A 17,938-nucleotide genomic window follows, 5' to 3' on the forward strand; every position below is an offset into this window, starting at 1 on the left:
TAAAGCAACACCCCTGCATTTCATCTGCTGCAGTACAGCACTTGGGCAGCCCATCGTATAACCCAACGTGTGCCCCAAGTGCCAGGATGTCCAAGGGGGCTGCACCATTGCAGGGAGATCCCTTGAATCCCTCATACAAACCACTAGCTCAACCCCAAAATTACAGTGCTCCCATTACCTTTATTTTTAAGCTCATGAAACCTCATGTGAAAAGTGTAAGATGAGGTCACATTGCCAAATAAAATGAACCATACACAACTGTGTGACTCAAAAAAAAAAAAATATATATATATATATATATTGTTTTCACATTTATCTCTTTTCCATTGAAATTTTTAACACCTTGTAAGTTTAAATATAGCTCAAATTATTTTGTGATCTTCTTGAAATACACACAGTTCAGCTGTCACTCAGAGACAGCTGCTTGACAGTTCAAAGATGTTATTACAGTCAGTTGTAGGAAAAAAATTATCTTATACTGACAACTGGTATTTTCAAGACATTTGAAATGAGAAAAAAATTAATTCCTTAGTCTCCAAGTTGGCACAACCAATTTATCAGATCTCATGTTGTGGCAAAAATTATGGGTATTTTATCTCTGATGTATTATATTGCAGTGCATAAATAGTTTAGTGAAAAGTAGCTATCAAAATCCAAATTCAGTGTTTCGCTGTAATTGAAAAATCAGCATATTCTCCGTAAGTGCAAGTGAGCTCCTACCTTTCACTCCTCCCTCTCGGAAACAACTAAACTGAGTGTAGACATAGCTGCTATTTGGCAAGATGAACGAGTTTTTCCACTTCACATTATACAAGGTCAAAATACAAATCTTCAAAATACCCTTAATTCAACAACAAAATTGCAATTGGCTAAAATTAATAAGTTAATAAAAAAGCTTTCTATTAACTGTAATTTTCCTGTGCGCATTTAAGTGGAGCATCAGTTAGAATCCTAGAGAAAAGAGGTAAGCCAAGCTGTCTGTGATTGAAAGCTCAAACTGCTGTTCTTTAGAAAAACTTGCATTTTTTTCCTCTTTCCTGTCTACGTTAGTGAAATAAGCAATTTCAATACAAACAATGTGCTGTTTGCCACCTATCTGGTAGTTTTTGAATAGTATAAAAGTCTGTTTAAATCTGCTTCAGTGCACAGTAGTTTTTGCATTGCATGGTTTAACTGCTGTTCCTGTTATCCCAAAACGCAGTTCATTATAGGTGAAATTAATCACAACACACCGAGACTGCCACATCCTTAAGAGCATTTTTAGTTGAGTTTTCACTCTGATTATTATCAATTCATCACAAAAATGGAGTTTAAGATTTAAAGGAAAGTAAATTAAAAACAAAACAAAACAGATGTACTATTCTATTACCACTCATCCTTACGATCTTGTAGACCAGCTTTGATATTTAGGAACCTGGAAATTAGTAAATACAGTATTTTTCTTTAGAAAGATACACTGTGGTACTACTGACCAGTTAATTCTTCGAAGTATACTAAAACAAATTATTCCCATCTAAAATATAGGAGTTGGATGCGAGAGAGGAGCAATATATAAAGCTTGTGATGCCTAAAACTACCGTAACGTTTAGGTGGAATAGTCTTTAGATTGCTCACGACAGTTTTATAAGTAATGACATATAAAGTACATTGAGCTACTCCAAGGGATATCCACCAATACTTGGAAGTTTTCTGCTCAGTGTAGTTACTCATAGCTCACTGTCAAACAGCATGCAGGCAAGTAGCTTCCTACAGTGAATTATCCCATGACTGGTTCTGCTTATTATTTCCATTAATTATCTGGATGAAGGGATAGAGAATACATTTTTTTAATCTTTAGATAATAAAAAGCAGAAGAGCTTTGCAAGTATTTTGGAGGGCAAATACAGAATTCAAAACCACCTTCAAAAATGCAGATAAACGTTATGAAATAAGTAGTCTGGAAGTTCAGTAAGACCAACTGGAAACTAGTGGAATTTTGTAGATGTAATCAGCTGCATGAATACAATGTTTAACATAAATAGCTAAAGAGCAATTTTGAAGCCTGGATTCATAGTTGATCACAAACTGTACATGTTTTTAACAGCAGACTTGTTGACATGGAATAAAAAGGAGCCAAACCTCATGTTGGGATAGACAGCTGTGTCTTATGTAAGACTTGCAAAGTAATAGTCTCCACTAGAAGACTTAGTCCAGCAGTGGACACCACGAGAAAACTACAAGTCAGAATGGAACAAATATGAAGGGCAACAGGATAGGTTTAGAAAACATGATCTACGTGGAAACTTAATAGATCCATCCTTGTTTCATCCAGGAAAGAGAACACTGCAGGGATGATGTGGCTGTTGCACAAATTAACTGTTCTCAATGCCTGCGGGAATGGGCCAGGCAGTAACAGACTCCAGTAGCAGCAAGGAAGGCTTTGGTAGACATGAGGTAAGCTCCGACAGTCTGAAAGTGCTTCTAATAAAATAGATGGCATGGACAAGTTATAGAATCACCAGCGTATGATGCTGTAGAACAATTATATGGAAATCAATTAGGAATGGTTCAGTCGGAGCTGAGCCTATTTTAGATGAGCAGTAAAGCAGCTGACTTTCCCAAGTCACTTCCAATAGTTCTGCCTGGCTTCTGCAGCAAATCACTTGCTTGCCAGGAGCCTGTACCACAGGCTTGGGAGCTGACAGAACATCAGGAGCTTTTTGACAGGCTTTTGACCAGAACAAAGCACAGCACTCCCAAATACCTACTCAAGACTGTATCTTGCTATTTCAGGAATTAGTGTGGTGAAGATTAAATGTTTTTAGGTTTGCTGCTACTGCCACAGCAATCAGCAAATCAGTTCTAGTGGAGGGTGTGATCCCTTGTGGTTACATTTTATGCTCTCAAATTTTATGATGTATAGTATTGTATTCTCCCATCATCATGGTTTGAGCCATCCAGAGTTGAATCCCCCCTCTTTGAAACTACAGATCTTGATGCTCTAGCTTCTGAGGTGCAGCCATCTGCTCTGTAGGTTCCTTAAACAGATACAGCTCGCTTAACTACTACTCTGCATAGAATGCAAAACAAATTTTCCCTCTAAAAATTGGCATTTTGCAACACAATTTTTCACTATTTACATCAAGTGGCATTAAAGGTGTTAGTTAATTAAAAAAAAAAAAAAAAAAAAAAACGCAAGTGCATAGTTGGCCAGGTAAAGTAAAACACGGCTTTCTTGGGGCAGTACAACTCATTGACAAAAAAATCTGTGTGTTGGAAGTGCCAAGTATCTTTCAAAGCCTTTGAAGACAAAAATAGAGGACTTTTCACAAGTCAAATAACAAAAAGCTGGATGTAGTCAAAAATACTTTGGAAATGAACAGGAGCAATTACAAATTTCATTAAATGTCACTTCTGGCTTGGTTTTAAACCGTAGCCTCTTCAGTTTTGCAAAAGGGTTTTTATAGATTGTAGCACTACCCACTCTACAAACCGTACGCCCTAGAAAAAGCAGGTCCAAAAAGTAAATCACAGTATTAGTTTGTTGACAAATGAATGTCTAAAAAGAACAGCTTACACCAGAAGGATCAAAGTCAAAGCCTTTATTAAATGTTCCTTCTTTAAACAGACTGCATTTAATTCCCCTTTTGTATCTGTGATTTCTAAGGCTGTTTTAAATACTGTGTTTTACAGGGATTTTCAGTCTTCAGAACCGTCACAAGCAGCAAGTTAGCAGTACACAAAAACAATACGATTGAAATTTCACTGAGTTCTATTCCAGCTTCACAGGGTCTCTGGAAAAAACCAACAGTACTTTGAATACTGGAGTTTTTGAGTTTTTGCAGAGATCCTGGAAAAAAAAATAGGTATCACCAGAGTTTAAGCCTGATGTGCTCTAGCCACACCTCACAATTGGCCATAATTTACCAGTATTGATTAGTATATCTGTTTCTTGCGCATTATCTGTTTCAAAAAGGGGACCAAATTTTCAATTTTCAGCTAATGTGGGTCTAATTAAGGCTATTCTGGTATATTCGATACTAAAATACTCTCTGGGAGTCCTTTTCATGAAATCCCATCAGAATTAACATTTTCAAAAATGAAAACATTTAAAATAGGTGTTTTGAGTTGAAATGCTGATGCAGCGGTTGGTTCAGTGTTTTCTTGTCTTTTTGAGCTTTATTATCACGTCAGTATAGTGTCATCTATCTGTTCGTCAGAGTCAGCCTGGCCAGCCAGCTTCTTAAGGGATCGCCTGCAGCTTTCGTTGAGAAGCTCCAAGCTGGCAGTATCCAGAATCTTGGAAACCGACTGTGGAAGGAAGACAACACCAATTACCAATTCCTTAGGATACGCCATTCAAAATAACATATTTCAGTGCCTCACAAGGCATATTTGTCTACAATTTTTCAAATATGCCCAAAGCCTTCATCTGGTTTTATGATTCCAAACATAAGACCTATCCAAAACCAACTAGGACTTTGAAAAGAGGTCTGGATATGGATGTAGCAAAAGGGTATTCATTCCATCCATCCTAAAAATACTCTCTCTAGCACCACTAATGCTGCAATAGGATTATACAGGTGACAACAGAAATAAACTACCAGTCCTAGCTGAGGTAACTACAGCACTGTAAGGCTTCAGGCATTTTGAAAGCAAGTCTGCTGTTGTAAACATTAAGGGTTCATTAAATACCTTGATCTTCTCAATACTGCACGGTATGATTGTACAGCATCAGATAATTTGCACATTTCTTCAAAGCTTAGCAAGAGAATAGTGATGAAGGCTTAAATGCAAATAAGGAACATCCCACTCCATCTATTCCATAAAGAGACTGCCAGCACCTTCCGAGACTCCAGACCCAACACTTAAAACAACCAAAGGCAGAGCCACGTGACACAGCCTGCTACCGGTGGTTACGTTTTCTTCTGTCTCATACCTCAAGTACTTGTTCACCCGCTCTCATCTTCAGAAGGTTAACAATGGCTTGGTCGCTGTAGGCTCTTACGCTCGTGTTTTTATCCTTTGTGTTGTCCAGAAGTGCTTTGAGAATTGGTTTTATTGTCTGAGGATCCAGTGCGGGAAGATGGCTTTTATTTGCCCACCAGATCATCTTCTCCGCAACTAACTTTATATCACTGGATGAGTTCTGGAGACACTGAATGAGACAAAGATGGTCTTAAATTCAGATATACCAAGGACAGGCATTTAAAGCACATTTACCTTTTTTCTAATTCAAGTATGTTAAGCTACAACAAGAAAAACAAGCAGTCTTCAACTCACAGATACACAAGAGAGAAACATGTTAGTTATAAACGAGTTTTACTAAACTTACATATACAGTAAGAGAAGATTAAACCTTGAAAACAAGATACTTTTTCAAAAGAAAGCTTCTAAAAATGTGGTTGTTGGCAGGGTCACATGCTTCTCTTTCAGCATTCTCAGGAAATGACAGTGACCACTGAATGCAGCAAAAGCTGACAGTGTTAGGACCTCTGTAAAATACACTCGATTAGCAGCAACAGCCCACTCAATCTCTGATTAGCGTTTAAGGCGCATTTCAATAGGATATTTCATTTTAAAATAAAAAACTGAGAGATGCTTCTTTTGATTTAATCTCAACATATTAGAACATGAAAGCTAACATTTAAACATCAACTATTAATACCATGATAAAGGTATTGTGACAATTGTGATACTTATTTTATATTTTAACATAATACTACGATACAAATTGATGTATGGATGTAGAATTTCAAACAAAAAGATTGCTTCGAAGAATTATAGCCTCCATGTCAATTTGCATGTTTGATAGACTGAAATGTAAAACCTGAAAATGTAACGCATTTTTATTTACAATAAAGATAACAGACAAAATAAAAAGCAGCAGCTCACCTGCTCCTGCACTACTTCTCAATCTATCTTCCCTTACCTTTTCTAAGACATTAAAAAGGATCCTGAGGTTCTAACGTTCAAAATCAGATTCCTTCTACTTTCATGGGGAAAAAAATAAACCAGAACAACAGAGAAAGGAATTCTGAAGTAGATTATTTAAATAGATATGAATTGGAAAAAAGCATTGACTTCAATATTCACTTTTCTTCCAGGCTCTAGGAGCTACTCCATTCAAAAAAAAAAATAAAAAAATGTTGAAAAGTACTGCAGCAAAACCAGGGAGGAAAGGAGTTGGTATTTGGCACCTTTCTAACAAAATCCGTTAGCAACCTTAAAAAACAAACAGACAACTCCCCCGCTACAGTTTTCCACCTCTGCCAGCTGTTTGTTATTGCAAAGGAAAAAAAATCACAATGAACACAGAACAAAAGTCAAATTTCCATATTACAACAGAGATGGTGGTATTGTGTTTGCAGCTACAAAGTAGGCTAGTAAAGGTATTCTGTCTGTGCTTTGCTACAAAAAACGACTTACCTAGATTTCCAAGCATCAAGGGATTTATTGCTTCCCAAAATAAGGGAGCTGAGGTTTCAGCTTTAATGCTATATTACAATACAGATATTTTGTAAAGAAAACCACCTATGAATTAGCTGAAAGAAAGATCATATGACACTAGTTAAGATCCCAGGAAAACAATACCAGGTAGCATAAACAGTCTTACCTTAATAAAGAGGTTGGAAAGTTTTGGAGGCAGGTTCCCCCCTTCTTCCATGTGGTACTTCATAAGAAAGCCCATCCCTCTGATGCCACTAACTGCAATGGGTATCTTCAACATAAAAACAGAAACTGATGTGTAGAGTTCAACAGCCCCCATAACTAGGCCCATAGTTACAGACTCTACAGAGCCTGTACTAGTTGCAGGCCCACAGACTGGTGAGCTTTTGCAAAAGGCTAAACGGATCTTTAAAAGAACGGTAGCATGCAACTCACAAAAACAACGTAATGTTATTGGATAAGTATAATAAAAATCACGATGTGGCTGTGAGCTACATGGAATGTGGTGGCAGACTGCACATGGCCCACAAGTTCTCAACGCTAAGTTATTCGTGCAACCTTATTTTTAAAATCTTCCTCCTAAATTTAAATATTTGCACTTGTAAACCTGGCCTGTGAATGAGAACTATAATAGGACAGCAGAAGTGTAATTTACCCCCAGTGAAAGTTGCTCCACGGCTGAAGATTATTTAATCTTCATCTCCACAGAGACCAGAACTCAAAGAATCAGAACAGTCACGTCATTTCACTCTAAAACTGCATCTAGTCAAGGGAGAACATTCAGACTGCACTTGGGAATTTTTTGTTCCATTTTTTTTGGTATTACAGTGGACTTGTGCACCTTTTAAAACTACTCCCACAAGCACTTGAACAGAACTTGCCCACCCTCAGGTAGTGCTTACCCTGTCAGCGGTGGCATTGCTGAGGATCATCTCCTGAACACTGTTGTAGTATTTGGGGGAACACAGCCTGTAAGGAGCAACATTTACAGCCACTGAGAGGGCCAGGCTTCGTCCATGTCTCACCATCCAGTCAATTCCAGAGACATCTGCTAGAAATGACAGAAAAAAAAATACCTCTAAAAATGCTACATTTGAGAAAGTATTTGTCAGTTTGTCAACTCCCTTAGATAAAATGAAATAATTAACAACATCTAAAGCAGCATCTTCCTTTCTCCACTCCTCCCAAAGAGCCATATACACTGTGCTAAACCACAGCACCACTATCAGATGGGAACACCCTCTGGGCAGATATGGAAACCTGACACAAAGAAATGACTCTGCATTGTTGAACCTGGCTATTTCTGATGGTCTTCCAAGTCACATGTAGTCGGGTCCACATCACTTAGTGCATGAAGCAACTTGCCTTTGGAATTACATAAGCTTTACAATTTTATTGGTGTCAAAAGTAATCTGTAATTTGAGACCAGGTAACATATTTCCTTTTTTATAATTCCATAGAGTACCATTGCACTCCCAACCTACAGTTTCTCACAAAATTCATGCATTTGTCTAAGTGAAAGGTTAATTTTCCAAAAGCATCTGAAGCCACCAGATTTGGTCTACAATAAGCATAAGCCAATCTAAGATCACAGTGTCATCAACTAAGGTGGGACAGCCCTCCCTCCACCCTTCCTCAACATCCTGTCACCTCCCATCCTCTGCGTCAGCACTAAGCAATTACTTGGCCATGCTGGTACTTTCATCAACTCACCTGAAAACAAATCCAGAAAAAATACAGGTAAACCTAAATTACAGCAGTGTACCAGAGTGTACACATGAACAGCCAAGAGCAAAAAAAAAAAGTACAAGGAAATCTGAAGATTCATGTTTAAGATAAGAAGGAGGAACCTAAATCACTTAGTCATAAAGCTTTCCCAAACCACTGGCTAAGAAAGTATCTTCCCCTGCTTTTCAGGTTTGGTTCTGGTGGTCACGGTAACTTCACCTACCCAGTAAGTGTTGCTGGAGAACAGTACTGAGCTCCTCTTCCGACAGAAATGCACACAGTTCTGCCAAGCAGCCAGCTGAGGCCATGCGGGTGGCATCCTAATGAGGGAAGGAGAGAAAGAGTAATGCTGGTGGGACACAACGCACATCACCGATCAGGAGCAAGAAGAGCAAGTGACAGAAGATGACATGAAATAAAAGAAGAAGGGGGAAAATGTACTAGTAGGCACCCTTTCACTCCTAGTACTACCTGTGTGTCACTTCATGAGGTTTCTTGTACAGAATGGAATTTAAAGCCTCTTCCACAGTCAAAGAAAAGCCAGCAAAGATTGAATAATTAGAGGTCTCATATAAATTCTGACTTGTTAACAAGTCATAAAGATGAAAGTGAGTGCTTCAAAAGATATGTTAACACTTACATTTTGATTCATAGTCTAGAAAATAAGCATTACTTCTAGTCATCTCTAGATAAGCTTATCTCTGTAATAAACTCATACTACTTTGAATTTAAAGCTTCCAGACTTTTGTAGGTTTGGCTTGCTTATGCAACTATAATATCACTGCTATTCTCCACCCTCAAACTTCAAATCCAGTGGGATTTTTTCTGGTTTTGTTTCTAGCATGACAACAGTTGTATGTCTGCATTAAAACAAACAAAAAAATAACTAAGATTATTTATTTTACTCTCACATATGATACTGTTGCTGTCATATATAGAAAACCCTTTATTAAACTTAGTATTTCTTATCTATTGGAGAAAAATGTGTCATTAGCAAAGAAATTCCTCACAGTAAATGACAACCCCCACCTCAGAGCCTACAGACACGTGTGTGCATGCACCGAAGGTACTGCAGGTTTTTTCTGCGATAAAAAGCAAATCCTGACTTCAGATCTTTCTCAAGCACGTCGGTGAGGAACTGCAGGTCAAACCCACATAGACGGTTGCTAAGGAAACATTAAACTCACAGGTTTTCAGAGTTAAAAGTAACTGGCTAGAGATCTCCAATTCTAGCACCTGGCTCTCAGTTAAGGTTCCAACAAGACTGATTTTACAGATCGCATTCAGTTTAGTGAGCAATGCCCAACTAAAATGCTTCTTTATGTAAGTTTCTTTCCCCAGAAGGTATTTTAGAAAATAATTTCGTTAGGAAGTTCAGATGGCAAGTTTAAAAGTAAGACTGTCCATAACAGGGATCCTTTGCAGCTGTCTGAAGCAATACCTCATCATGTCCCAGCATCCCCAGAAGCAGCATGCTGATATTCTTCCTAATTGCAGCATCTACTTTTGCACCAGCTCCTCGTGTCACAAACCGCAGAGCTTGCAGCATCGTGTCCCTAGAAGTGATAACAACGTACAGTCAGAGATTGCCTCTTCCCTCACCCTAAAGAATAAACTGAGCTCTGGACAGCCCTAAGAATTTCTCACACAGAAATTAGATTAACACGCCTTGCCGTTTAGGAGACTGATGTTCCTTCCACTGATAAGAGCTGCATGCTAGAGAATATTTCCATGTTTGTGTCTATCTCTTACAACATAAATAACTTCTGACTATTCAAAGATTTTAAAGAAATAAATCAGGAAATCATTTTGTTAGGGATCTGTATGTGTAGGTCCCTTCCAATCCCTAACATTCTGTGATTCAAGAGGGAGAAGAACTGAGCAGATGCCAAGTAACACCTCCCTGAAGTCACACACCAGGGCTTAGCTTTTGACCCAGAAAGTCCCTATCATCCACGTCCTTGGTTTTACAACTCTTGATTAATAGTAAATAAATCTTACTCTCAGAACTAAGGAAGGGAAGAAATTCTACTCAAATAGCTACAGTAGCTCTGCCATTCTAGCCCAGCGAAGTTTGAGGTACCACCTCCACCTTACCTGATGGCAGAGTCATCACTGGAACGAATTCCATTCAATAGCTCAGTAAAGAGAGGATCCACTTTTACGTGGATAACAATGAGTTTGCCAAGAGCATCGGCAGCTTTGAGCCGAACAGCACGGTTGGAGTCTTGCAGAGCTTTGGTGAAGGTTGTTTGCAACTGAGGCAAAAATGGTTTCAGGGCAATCTCAACCTACACCAGAGATGAAAGAAGGAAAAGTGATGCAGACAAGTCTGAAACAGTGGCTATAAATTGAGACCTGTAAACAGCACGACTTGTATAGCAGTCGATTATCGCAGTAGCAAATAGCCCTTACTCAGAGCTACCACGCCACTAAAACAGGAAGAACACAAACAATGCTTTACCATGAAATGTTTATTCATTTCAAACCTAACCTTCTTTTCTGTAGACTGAAATACAAGGGAAATATTAAAAGATTTCCACACAATCATGAACATTCTTTTCTGTGGAAAGCACTGAATAAAAGCTCAGCTCAGTTCAAATGCATGAGATTATCATCTTTGAACTTAACATTTCACAAAATGGGGAGAATGCATGAGAAAAATTAATTACACGGTAGTTTTTAATCAAGTGAAAGTGGGAACAGCATTTAGCAATATGTCTAAGGGGCCCAGTGATTCAAAAATAGGGCACTTTTTTTCGGTAGGCCAGTTGCAGTGCCATTCCTAAATATCAGATCTACACCATCAGGTATCCTAACTATATTTAAATGAAGAGCAACAGATTTTAGGAAGGTTATCACAGTATATGTTCACAAACCAGTCAATTACTTTGAATCTTACCTTGGCTAAAAGAAGGCTTAATGTTTCAAGCAGAGCCACCTTGACATTCCAGCTGAACCGATCTCCCAAGATCCGAATGAGTGGTCCAGTAATGCTTACCACAGATGGTTTAAGAGCTTCAGCAGAAGTCAGCTTAATAACTAGCCCTAGGGCCTTTGCTGCTTCCTCCTTTTGCTCTGGATTGCCAGTTAGAACACCTTCCCGCAGCACCAGGAGTATAGAAGTCACTCCCTGTCATGACAATTAGATAAAAAAGCTTAGAAGCTACGATGCAAAAAATGTCTTATTTTTGCTTCTGTTATACACCAGATGAACAAGCTTGGAGAGTTTCTCTCAATTTCCTGTTGACCTTCAGCTGCCTGCTTCCACATTTACAGAGCTACTTTTATTCAGCTTGATTTCATGCATCTACGCCTTGCTAAGCCAGTTGCTATGAGGAAAGTGCTGGTGGATGAGAGAATTTTTAAACCAGAGAAATTTGGCACACAAGTCCAGCATTACACCTCCACAAGAAGCAGCCAGCAGTCATGACTTACATGCATAACAGAATTGTCAAAAATCTTGTTACAAAAGGAGTTGCCTGCAAGGTAATTCAAGAGCAGGAATAGCCTACAAAAAGTCACCAACACGTGGATTTGGATTTTTTTTCAGTATTTCTAATAGCTGTAACATCATATCAATCAAAACCCCCAAAGGGTGGGACATGATGGCTGTGATGACACCACCTTTGCATCACATGCTCATTCTGATCCTTTACCTTCTTAGGAATGCAGAATCCTGGCACATGCTCTCCTTTGGCCTCGTTCCCTACAGCCCGGATGTCCCTGTGTAAGTCCTCAATGAGGGCAAGCTGGTTCCCAGCATCTAATTTCTGCAGGAGAAAGGGGTAAGACAAAGATGAGGTAACATCACGACCAGCTTTTCTTTCTGAATTCTCAGGTGTGTCAAGAGAAGGCAGCTGTTTCCTGCCTCTTCCAAAGGCCTGTTCCTTCACTCATAATGCTGATGTCAGGCTCAGCCTGTAACTCTCAAATCTTTGTAGTATTTGCAAATGTAAATGCAGTTTACAGACAAAACAAAAGGTTCAATTCAGGCAGTATATTAGCAGCTCTATCCCTGCTTTCTCCTTGCCAGCCATTACTACCGTAACCTTTTTAAGCTGCATCTTACCTTCGTGATGGAATTAAGCGCATCCCAGCTTTCATTCAAAACTACAGGATTGGTATCATTAAATAGTCGTATCAAGCCTGAAACCAGGTTCTTGAGATGCCCAGTATAGTCTGCTTTTGTCTTGGAGCAGTAGATATTCAGAATGACAGCTGCTGCTTGTCTCATTCCCACCTCAGGGCTGCGGGTAGCTTCTAGCAAATCTTCAGTTATAATTCTCTGTCCAACATCATCTTCCACGGACAGGATTACAGACTGGCAGTTTGCCATCTCCTAAAGAGTCCAAATTAACTTTACATTAACTCTCAAATAGAATAAAGCCAGATTTAGCACCAGGTTTGCCTGTGTTATCCAAAGCATTATCTCTTAGATAAATACTACAATATATCCCACTTGCTGATCTTTTCTTATGGAATAGCTGGTCACACTGCCATTAAAAGCTCAATTCAAAACCAATTTCCCACTCATATTTCAGTCCTTATATTTAGTGACAAATTTTAGGGTTAAAAAAAGCTATAAATGGGTCACCAATCCTGGAGCAAAGACAGGTATATAACCAACTCTCAGCATTTAACTAGTGACCTGAACTCTTACACAGACAGCTCTGCAGCTGCAGAAGGGCTAACTTCCAAAAATTAGAGTAGCTCAGTCTGCCTGGTCTTATTTACCCCCAGACACCATGGGTCTTGTCAGATAAACTACCTAAATAAAAAAAAGTTGAGGCTTTGCATCATAATACTAATTACAAGCACGTCTAGAAGCTGAGTGAAAGGGCATCTTCAGCAGACAGAAAAGAGGACTTTATCACCAACATTCCCAATTCACCAACTTGTGTACATGTCTATATTCAGTCACAGCTCCAGGATGTTCTCTGGAGTCCAAATAACAGATGTTTCTGAAAGCAGTTAAGAAGGAGTGCTGCGTGCAAAATAGGAGATTTTCTCCTTCCAGCCCTTTAATCTCTCAGTCTTCTATACCGATAATAAATAAAGCTAACTAGACACTCTGGCAGCTCTCCAAGAATAAGTAAACTGAGAATTGCATCTTGTTGCAGGCCAAAGAGACTTTCATACGGATACAAATGGATTTGGAAAGCATATGTTTTTCAACTTTCAATATGCCACCAGGCAAGAAAATTCAGCCTGAAGAAGCTAGTGGATGGAATATGCAATCTGTGAATCTAGAGAACACAGGTTCTGTGCTGAGAAATAAACCAAAAGCACTATCTTCAGGCAACCAGTCATAACACAGAACTGAACCGTGGTACTTGCCAGTTGCTCTTCACTAGTCCCCAGCTTCTCTTTCAGTGCAGACATCATAGCAGGCAGGATGACACTCAAGTGCCTTGTCAGAGCATCCCCTGCTACTGATGAGAGGAAAGCTAGCACACGGGTATTCACGGGGGGAGTAGTCAGCTAGAAAAATAAATAAATAAAAAATAAAAAACGAGTAAGAAGTTTCTTCAGAAGGAATGAATTTTAAGTCATCTATAACAGGAGAAAGTTTTAAGTATGACTGCATCACAACTGCAGTGACAATGTTTTGAGCATAAAATTGGAAGAAAACTTCAAAATATTTTGTCATCAGTCCAAAGAAATCTGGCAGCAAATAGAATAAAAACATAGCTCTGAAGTTTGTTTCCAGTTGTACCTTTGGCACCAAATAAGGCAACACCACCCGGCTCTTGACAGCCATGACTTGTTTAAGACCATCCACAGCAAAGTCAGATGTCTCTTCATTATCCTACAGGGAGAGAGAACATTACAAACCTGAGACATGATTTGTGACACACCAAGCTAAACCTTGTTTCAAGTGACAATTCACCACGTGATCATATAAGCAGTACTTACACAGGTCCTTCTGTCTAAAAATGTTCTTATATAGCTAAAACCTAAAAATGCTCTTATGTCACATTTTTCTGATGTGACATATCAGGCACGGTGGCCAATTTATGGAGGTGACAATGGCAATTCCCTAGCAGAGCCAGATGCAGCAATTCTCAGGCTTGTGCTTTAGCCACAAGACTTGCCCTGCTGATGGCTAGGCATGACTAGGAGGAGACAGTGTAGAGATGCCACTCCCTGGAAGGGTCTGCCAATGCAAGCTTCCCTCTCCTTTAAGCTAGTCATTCAAAACTTGTCCCACAACATCATTAAGTTGTTGACTAACGCTGAGTAATGCTTACCAGCTGCTTCAACAAAAATGGCAGGATATCCTCAAGAGCTTGATGTCCAATTGTTGAGTGCAACTGTTCAAATGTTTTAGCCGCGGCCTCTCTGACTTCTTCCAGAGGGTCACACAGAGCTTTTCTCACTGTAGGAACTAGGGACTCGGAGAAAACAAGTACCTGAAAACAAAGATAAAATTACAGAATATCTAAAGCACAATGGACATGTGCAACTCAGTAGGATAGCTAAGAACAAGAATTTACACAGTGAACACTAACTTTCTGTTTGCTTGAAATATACCAGAAGAAAATAAGGATTAATCAAAGATTTGCAATGCTCTAAGGATACCTTGTGATTTTTTTTTATTATGATAGCTCATAAAAGTCAGAACTGTGCAATGGCTTAAATATATCAACAGATGCAAATGTGTACATTTGCCTCAATAGCAACTCATCAATTATAAGTCCTGAATCTAGTCCATAAAAGATGTCCAATACTGTCATTGTATTTTTTTGTCTCAACTGCAACCCCGGCATTGTAACAAATACCTAGGAAATGGCAAATTTCACCTTCCTTACTTAACTTACCGCATCTCTGCTGGTAGATTTCATTATCTCACTCAGCCCAATGCAGACTCCTTGTCTTTCATCATTTTTGTCTGACCTCAGTCCATCTTCCAGAATAGGAATGATTTCAGGAAGGATCTTCTCTCCTAACTTCCGGACAAGGTCTCCCAATGTCCGTGCTGCAACCTATCCCCCAAAAATTATTTAATTAGTTTTCTTGTTTTATAAAACTTAAGAAGCTGAATTTTAAGCGAAAGTTAGCATTTGACTATAAATTACCATTCACAGTATAGAAAGAGTAGTAGCAATGGCAACAACATTGTAACAAGTAGTCCTAGAAAAACAGTTTTGCTGTCATCACAGTTGCCTTCAGTAAAGAGAGAACTCATACTCACTCTCAGCCCAATTAAATTCATTATAGTTTTAGAGTGATTTATAAAAAAATTCTCCCGTGTTCTTCATGGATTAGTTTATAAGGTCTGCAGTAACAGGAATGCATTACTCAGTTTCTCACCGTTCGCTTATCTGCGCAAGTACTGGCTAAGAATTTCAGCAGCAGCCCAAAGAGGGTTGGCAAAATTTCACGCAGTGTGCGAGGAGTGTTTGAGACTACAATCTTCCAGACATGTAAGGAGGCTTGACGCACTACCAGCTGGGTGTCAGAGCGGCCCATGTACAGCCCTGCCAGCACCCTGTTCCTCCTCTCCACACCAAGAGCATTAATGATAGCCTGAAAAGAAACAGCATAAAATTGTATTATCCATTCCTGAAGCTTACAAAAAGAACAAGATACATGCTTATTCGATATGTCTTTCCAGCAGGCTTTCCAAGCTGATTTTAAAAAAAAGCACAACAGACAGGAAAAGCTTTACCTTATTTGATTGGGCTGTTCCAAAATTGTCATCCTCTGAGGCAGTTTCTGTGGTCATTTTTCCAGTGACTCCCGAGATATGGAATAAAAGATCTCCAAGGAGCTGAACTGAGCTAAACCTGGCAACAGAAAGCAAGTCAAGTGTTACAAAACAGGGTAATCAGGCAGTCCCTGTCCAAATATATCAAATAGAGACATGAACAAAATGCAAGGCAAAGAGTTAGGTCAGCAATGAAATGCTGTATGGGCTGATACATAAGATCGTTCTGCCTACATGCCTGTGAACAAGCATGCTAGAAAGAAGGGGAAGGAATGAATTTCAAGCCAGACTGGACAAGAAAGTTCCTGTATCAAAGCAATGTATCAGGGAATTGTGTGGCTTCTGAAAAGGAATAAGATGTTGCCAGTATCTGTGCCAATCCAAAAGACATTCTCCGGTGATAAAGGCAACCATCAGCACTCAGCTGACACAAACCTCTTAGTACAACTAATTTTTGAGCAACTGCTATTAGCTGTGAGTGCTCCACTGCACATTTCCATACACAAGTGAACAATACCTTACTCAGCACTTTGAAAAATGAGAAACAATATGTTTGCGACTAAATATTGCCACATCAGCTACCTTGGAAGTGCTTTTCAGAGTCACTATCAGAATTAATAATCTAGTAGGAATGCTTTGCAGGTACCAGGAAACCTGACTGGCAGGGCTTCTCAGGCTCGGTGCTATAAGGCATCATAATCAACAAGCAACAAGAGACATTTGCTTTTGCTTCACAGGAGGTCTCTGAATTTGCCTGAGAAGCAACAAAGTCTTAATCACACCAGTTTTCTAAGCATGGAAAGGCTGTGTAAGATATAACCTACCTTATCCTCCACAAATCATCAAACAGGCCATCCTCAAGCTGTGGCAGGAGAAGTGCGATGGCAGTCTCAGCATACATACTAATGATTCTTTGGCCAGCGCGCAGGGCAGTGTCTCTCACAAACTCATTCTCATCTGCTAGTGCCTGAACAGAGAGAGAAGTGTCTGTGAAAGCTGGTTTTTGTTTTCCTTTTCCACCGCAATATACAAGACCAAGAAGGAAAACAAAAAAATGTTTTCTCTCAGCCATGAAAAGTAAATGGACCATAGAGTTGTGAATGGTCAAAGGTGATTTCAAGAAATTACTAGTGACTACAAAAGACAGCAAGCAAATAACTTGGAAGAATAAATCATTTATAAATTAAATTCATTTATGTATTTTTATAGTCCAGCAATGCTGAACAAATATCTACCTGTCTCACAATTACTGGAAATGATGCTTAAAATACTCTGGAGGCTTTTTTATTTTTTAAACTGCTAACAAATAAAACTCTTTAGGTCTCTGCTACATACCTTAAGGATACAAGGGATGATGGGACCAACATAGGGAATGAACTTGTCTCCAAAGGTAATTGGCAGGTAGTTGAACATCATGATATAACCGTCGCGCACGTGTGGAGCAATATCCACTTTACTGGCAGTAGCTACAATCTCTGGCATAAGTTTCTCCAGCTTCTCCACCCCCAAACCAGCCATAACTTCAGCCAGACCTGGAGAAAAAAAGCAAGTAACAGAGCTGATAAATGTCAGAAACAACAAAGCTCATCAGATTCAGTAGGAGAAAGCCTGAGCTCAGTATTCATACACAGCTGTCCTCACCTTGAGCAGCACCAGATCGGTCCACTGAGCTCTGCTCGTATGTCAGTGTCTCCATCAGCCATGGCAACAAATCCTCAAAGCATGATTCTCCCATGCCCTTCACCATGGCTCCCAGTGCTTTTGCAGACACTGTACGCACCTAACAGACAACAGAAAAAAGAGATTTGTAAGATACCCTGTCAAAGTTACTAAGACAGAGATGTGTCAGCCTGATTACAGATCTACAGAAGATGACGATAACATTTAACATAATGCACTGAAACAGTATTTGTACAAAAAGACTTACCTCAGGTACAGGGTCCAGCAGAGATGCCTTCAGTCCAGGAGTCACACTGGGTAGGTAAGGAGCCAGATCCTGAAACAAAGAGCCCAAAGATTAAGTACTAGATTCAAAATGAGAAAAACTTAAATCATCTTTATGCAAAG

General features: G+C 39.3%; 1 protein-coding gene across 2 annotated transcripts in view; it reads right to left on the minus strand.

The window, feature by feature from the left end:
• Window positions 1-3,566: 3,566 nt before the first annotated feature.
• GCN1 (GCN1 activator of EIF2AK4) overlaps window positions 3,567-17,938 on the minus strand; it is a 42,833-nt gene continuing 28,461 nt past the window's right edge. Inside the window, exons 39-58 of one of the 2 annotated variants that reach the window (XM_068653766.1) lie at window positions 17,799-17,867; window positions 17,513-17,651; window positions 17,207-17,403; window positions 16,696-16,838; window positions 15,833-15,950; window positions 15,475-15,690; window positions 14,982-15,146; window positions 14,412-14,573; window positions 13,877-13,969; window positions 13,498-13,641; window positions 12,230-12,499; window positions 11,817-11,930; window positions 11,060-11,290; window positions 10,255-10,448; window positions 9,599-9,713; window positions 8,381-8,477; window positions 7,332-7,477; window positions 6,596-6,700; window positions 4,919-5,137; window positions 3,567-4,290 (exon numbers count right to left, since the gene is read on the minus strand). In XM_068653766.1, the coding sequence (XP_068509867.1) occupies window positions 4,165-4,290; window positions 4,919-5,137; window positions 6,596-6,700; window positions 7,332-7,477; window positions 8,381-8,477; window positions 9,599-9,713; window positions 10,255-10,448; window positions 11,060-11,290; window positions 11,817-11,930; window positions 12,230-12,499; window positions 13,498-13,641; window positions 13,877-13,969; window positions 14,412-14,573; window positions 14,982-15,146; window positions 15,475-15,690; window positions 15,833-15,950; window positions 16,696-16,838; window positions 17,207-17,403; window positions 17,513-17,651; window positions 17,799-17,867 (3,063 nt within the window). In that variant the 3' untranslated portion in view covers window positions 3,567-4,164. Of the gene's footprint in view, window positions 4,291-4,918; window positions 5,138-6,595; window positions 6,701-7,331; window positions 7,481-8,380; window positions 8,478-9,598; window positions 9,714-10,254; window positions 10,449-11,059; window positions 11,291-11,816; window positions 11,931-12,229; window positions 12,500-13,497; window positions 13,642-13,876; window positions 13,970-14,411; window positions 14,574-14,981; window positions 15,147-15,474; window positions 15,691-15,832; window positions 15,951-16,695; window positions 16,839-17,206; window positions 17,404-17,512; window positions 17,652-17,798; window positions 17,868-17,938 lie in introns of both variants that reach the window. The other variant, XM_068653764.1, reaches the window with a different exon arrangement.

Source organism: Anas acuta, chromosome 17 (genome assembly GCF_963932015.1).
Source record: "Anas acuta chromosome 17, bAnaAcu1.1, whole genome shotgun sequence".
Lineage (NCBI taxonomy): Eukaryota > Metazoa > Chordata > Aves > Anseriformes > Anatidae > Anas > Anas acuta.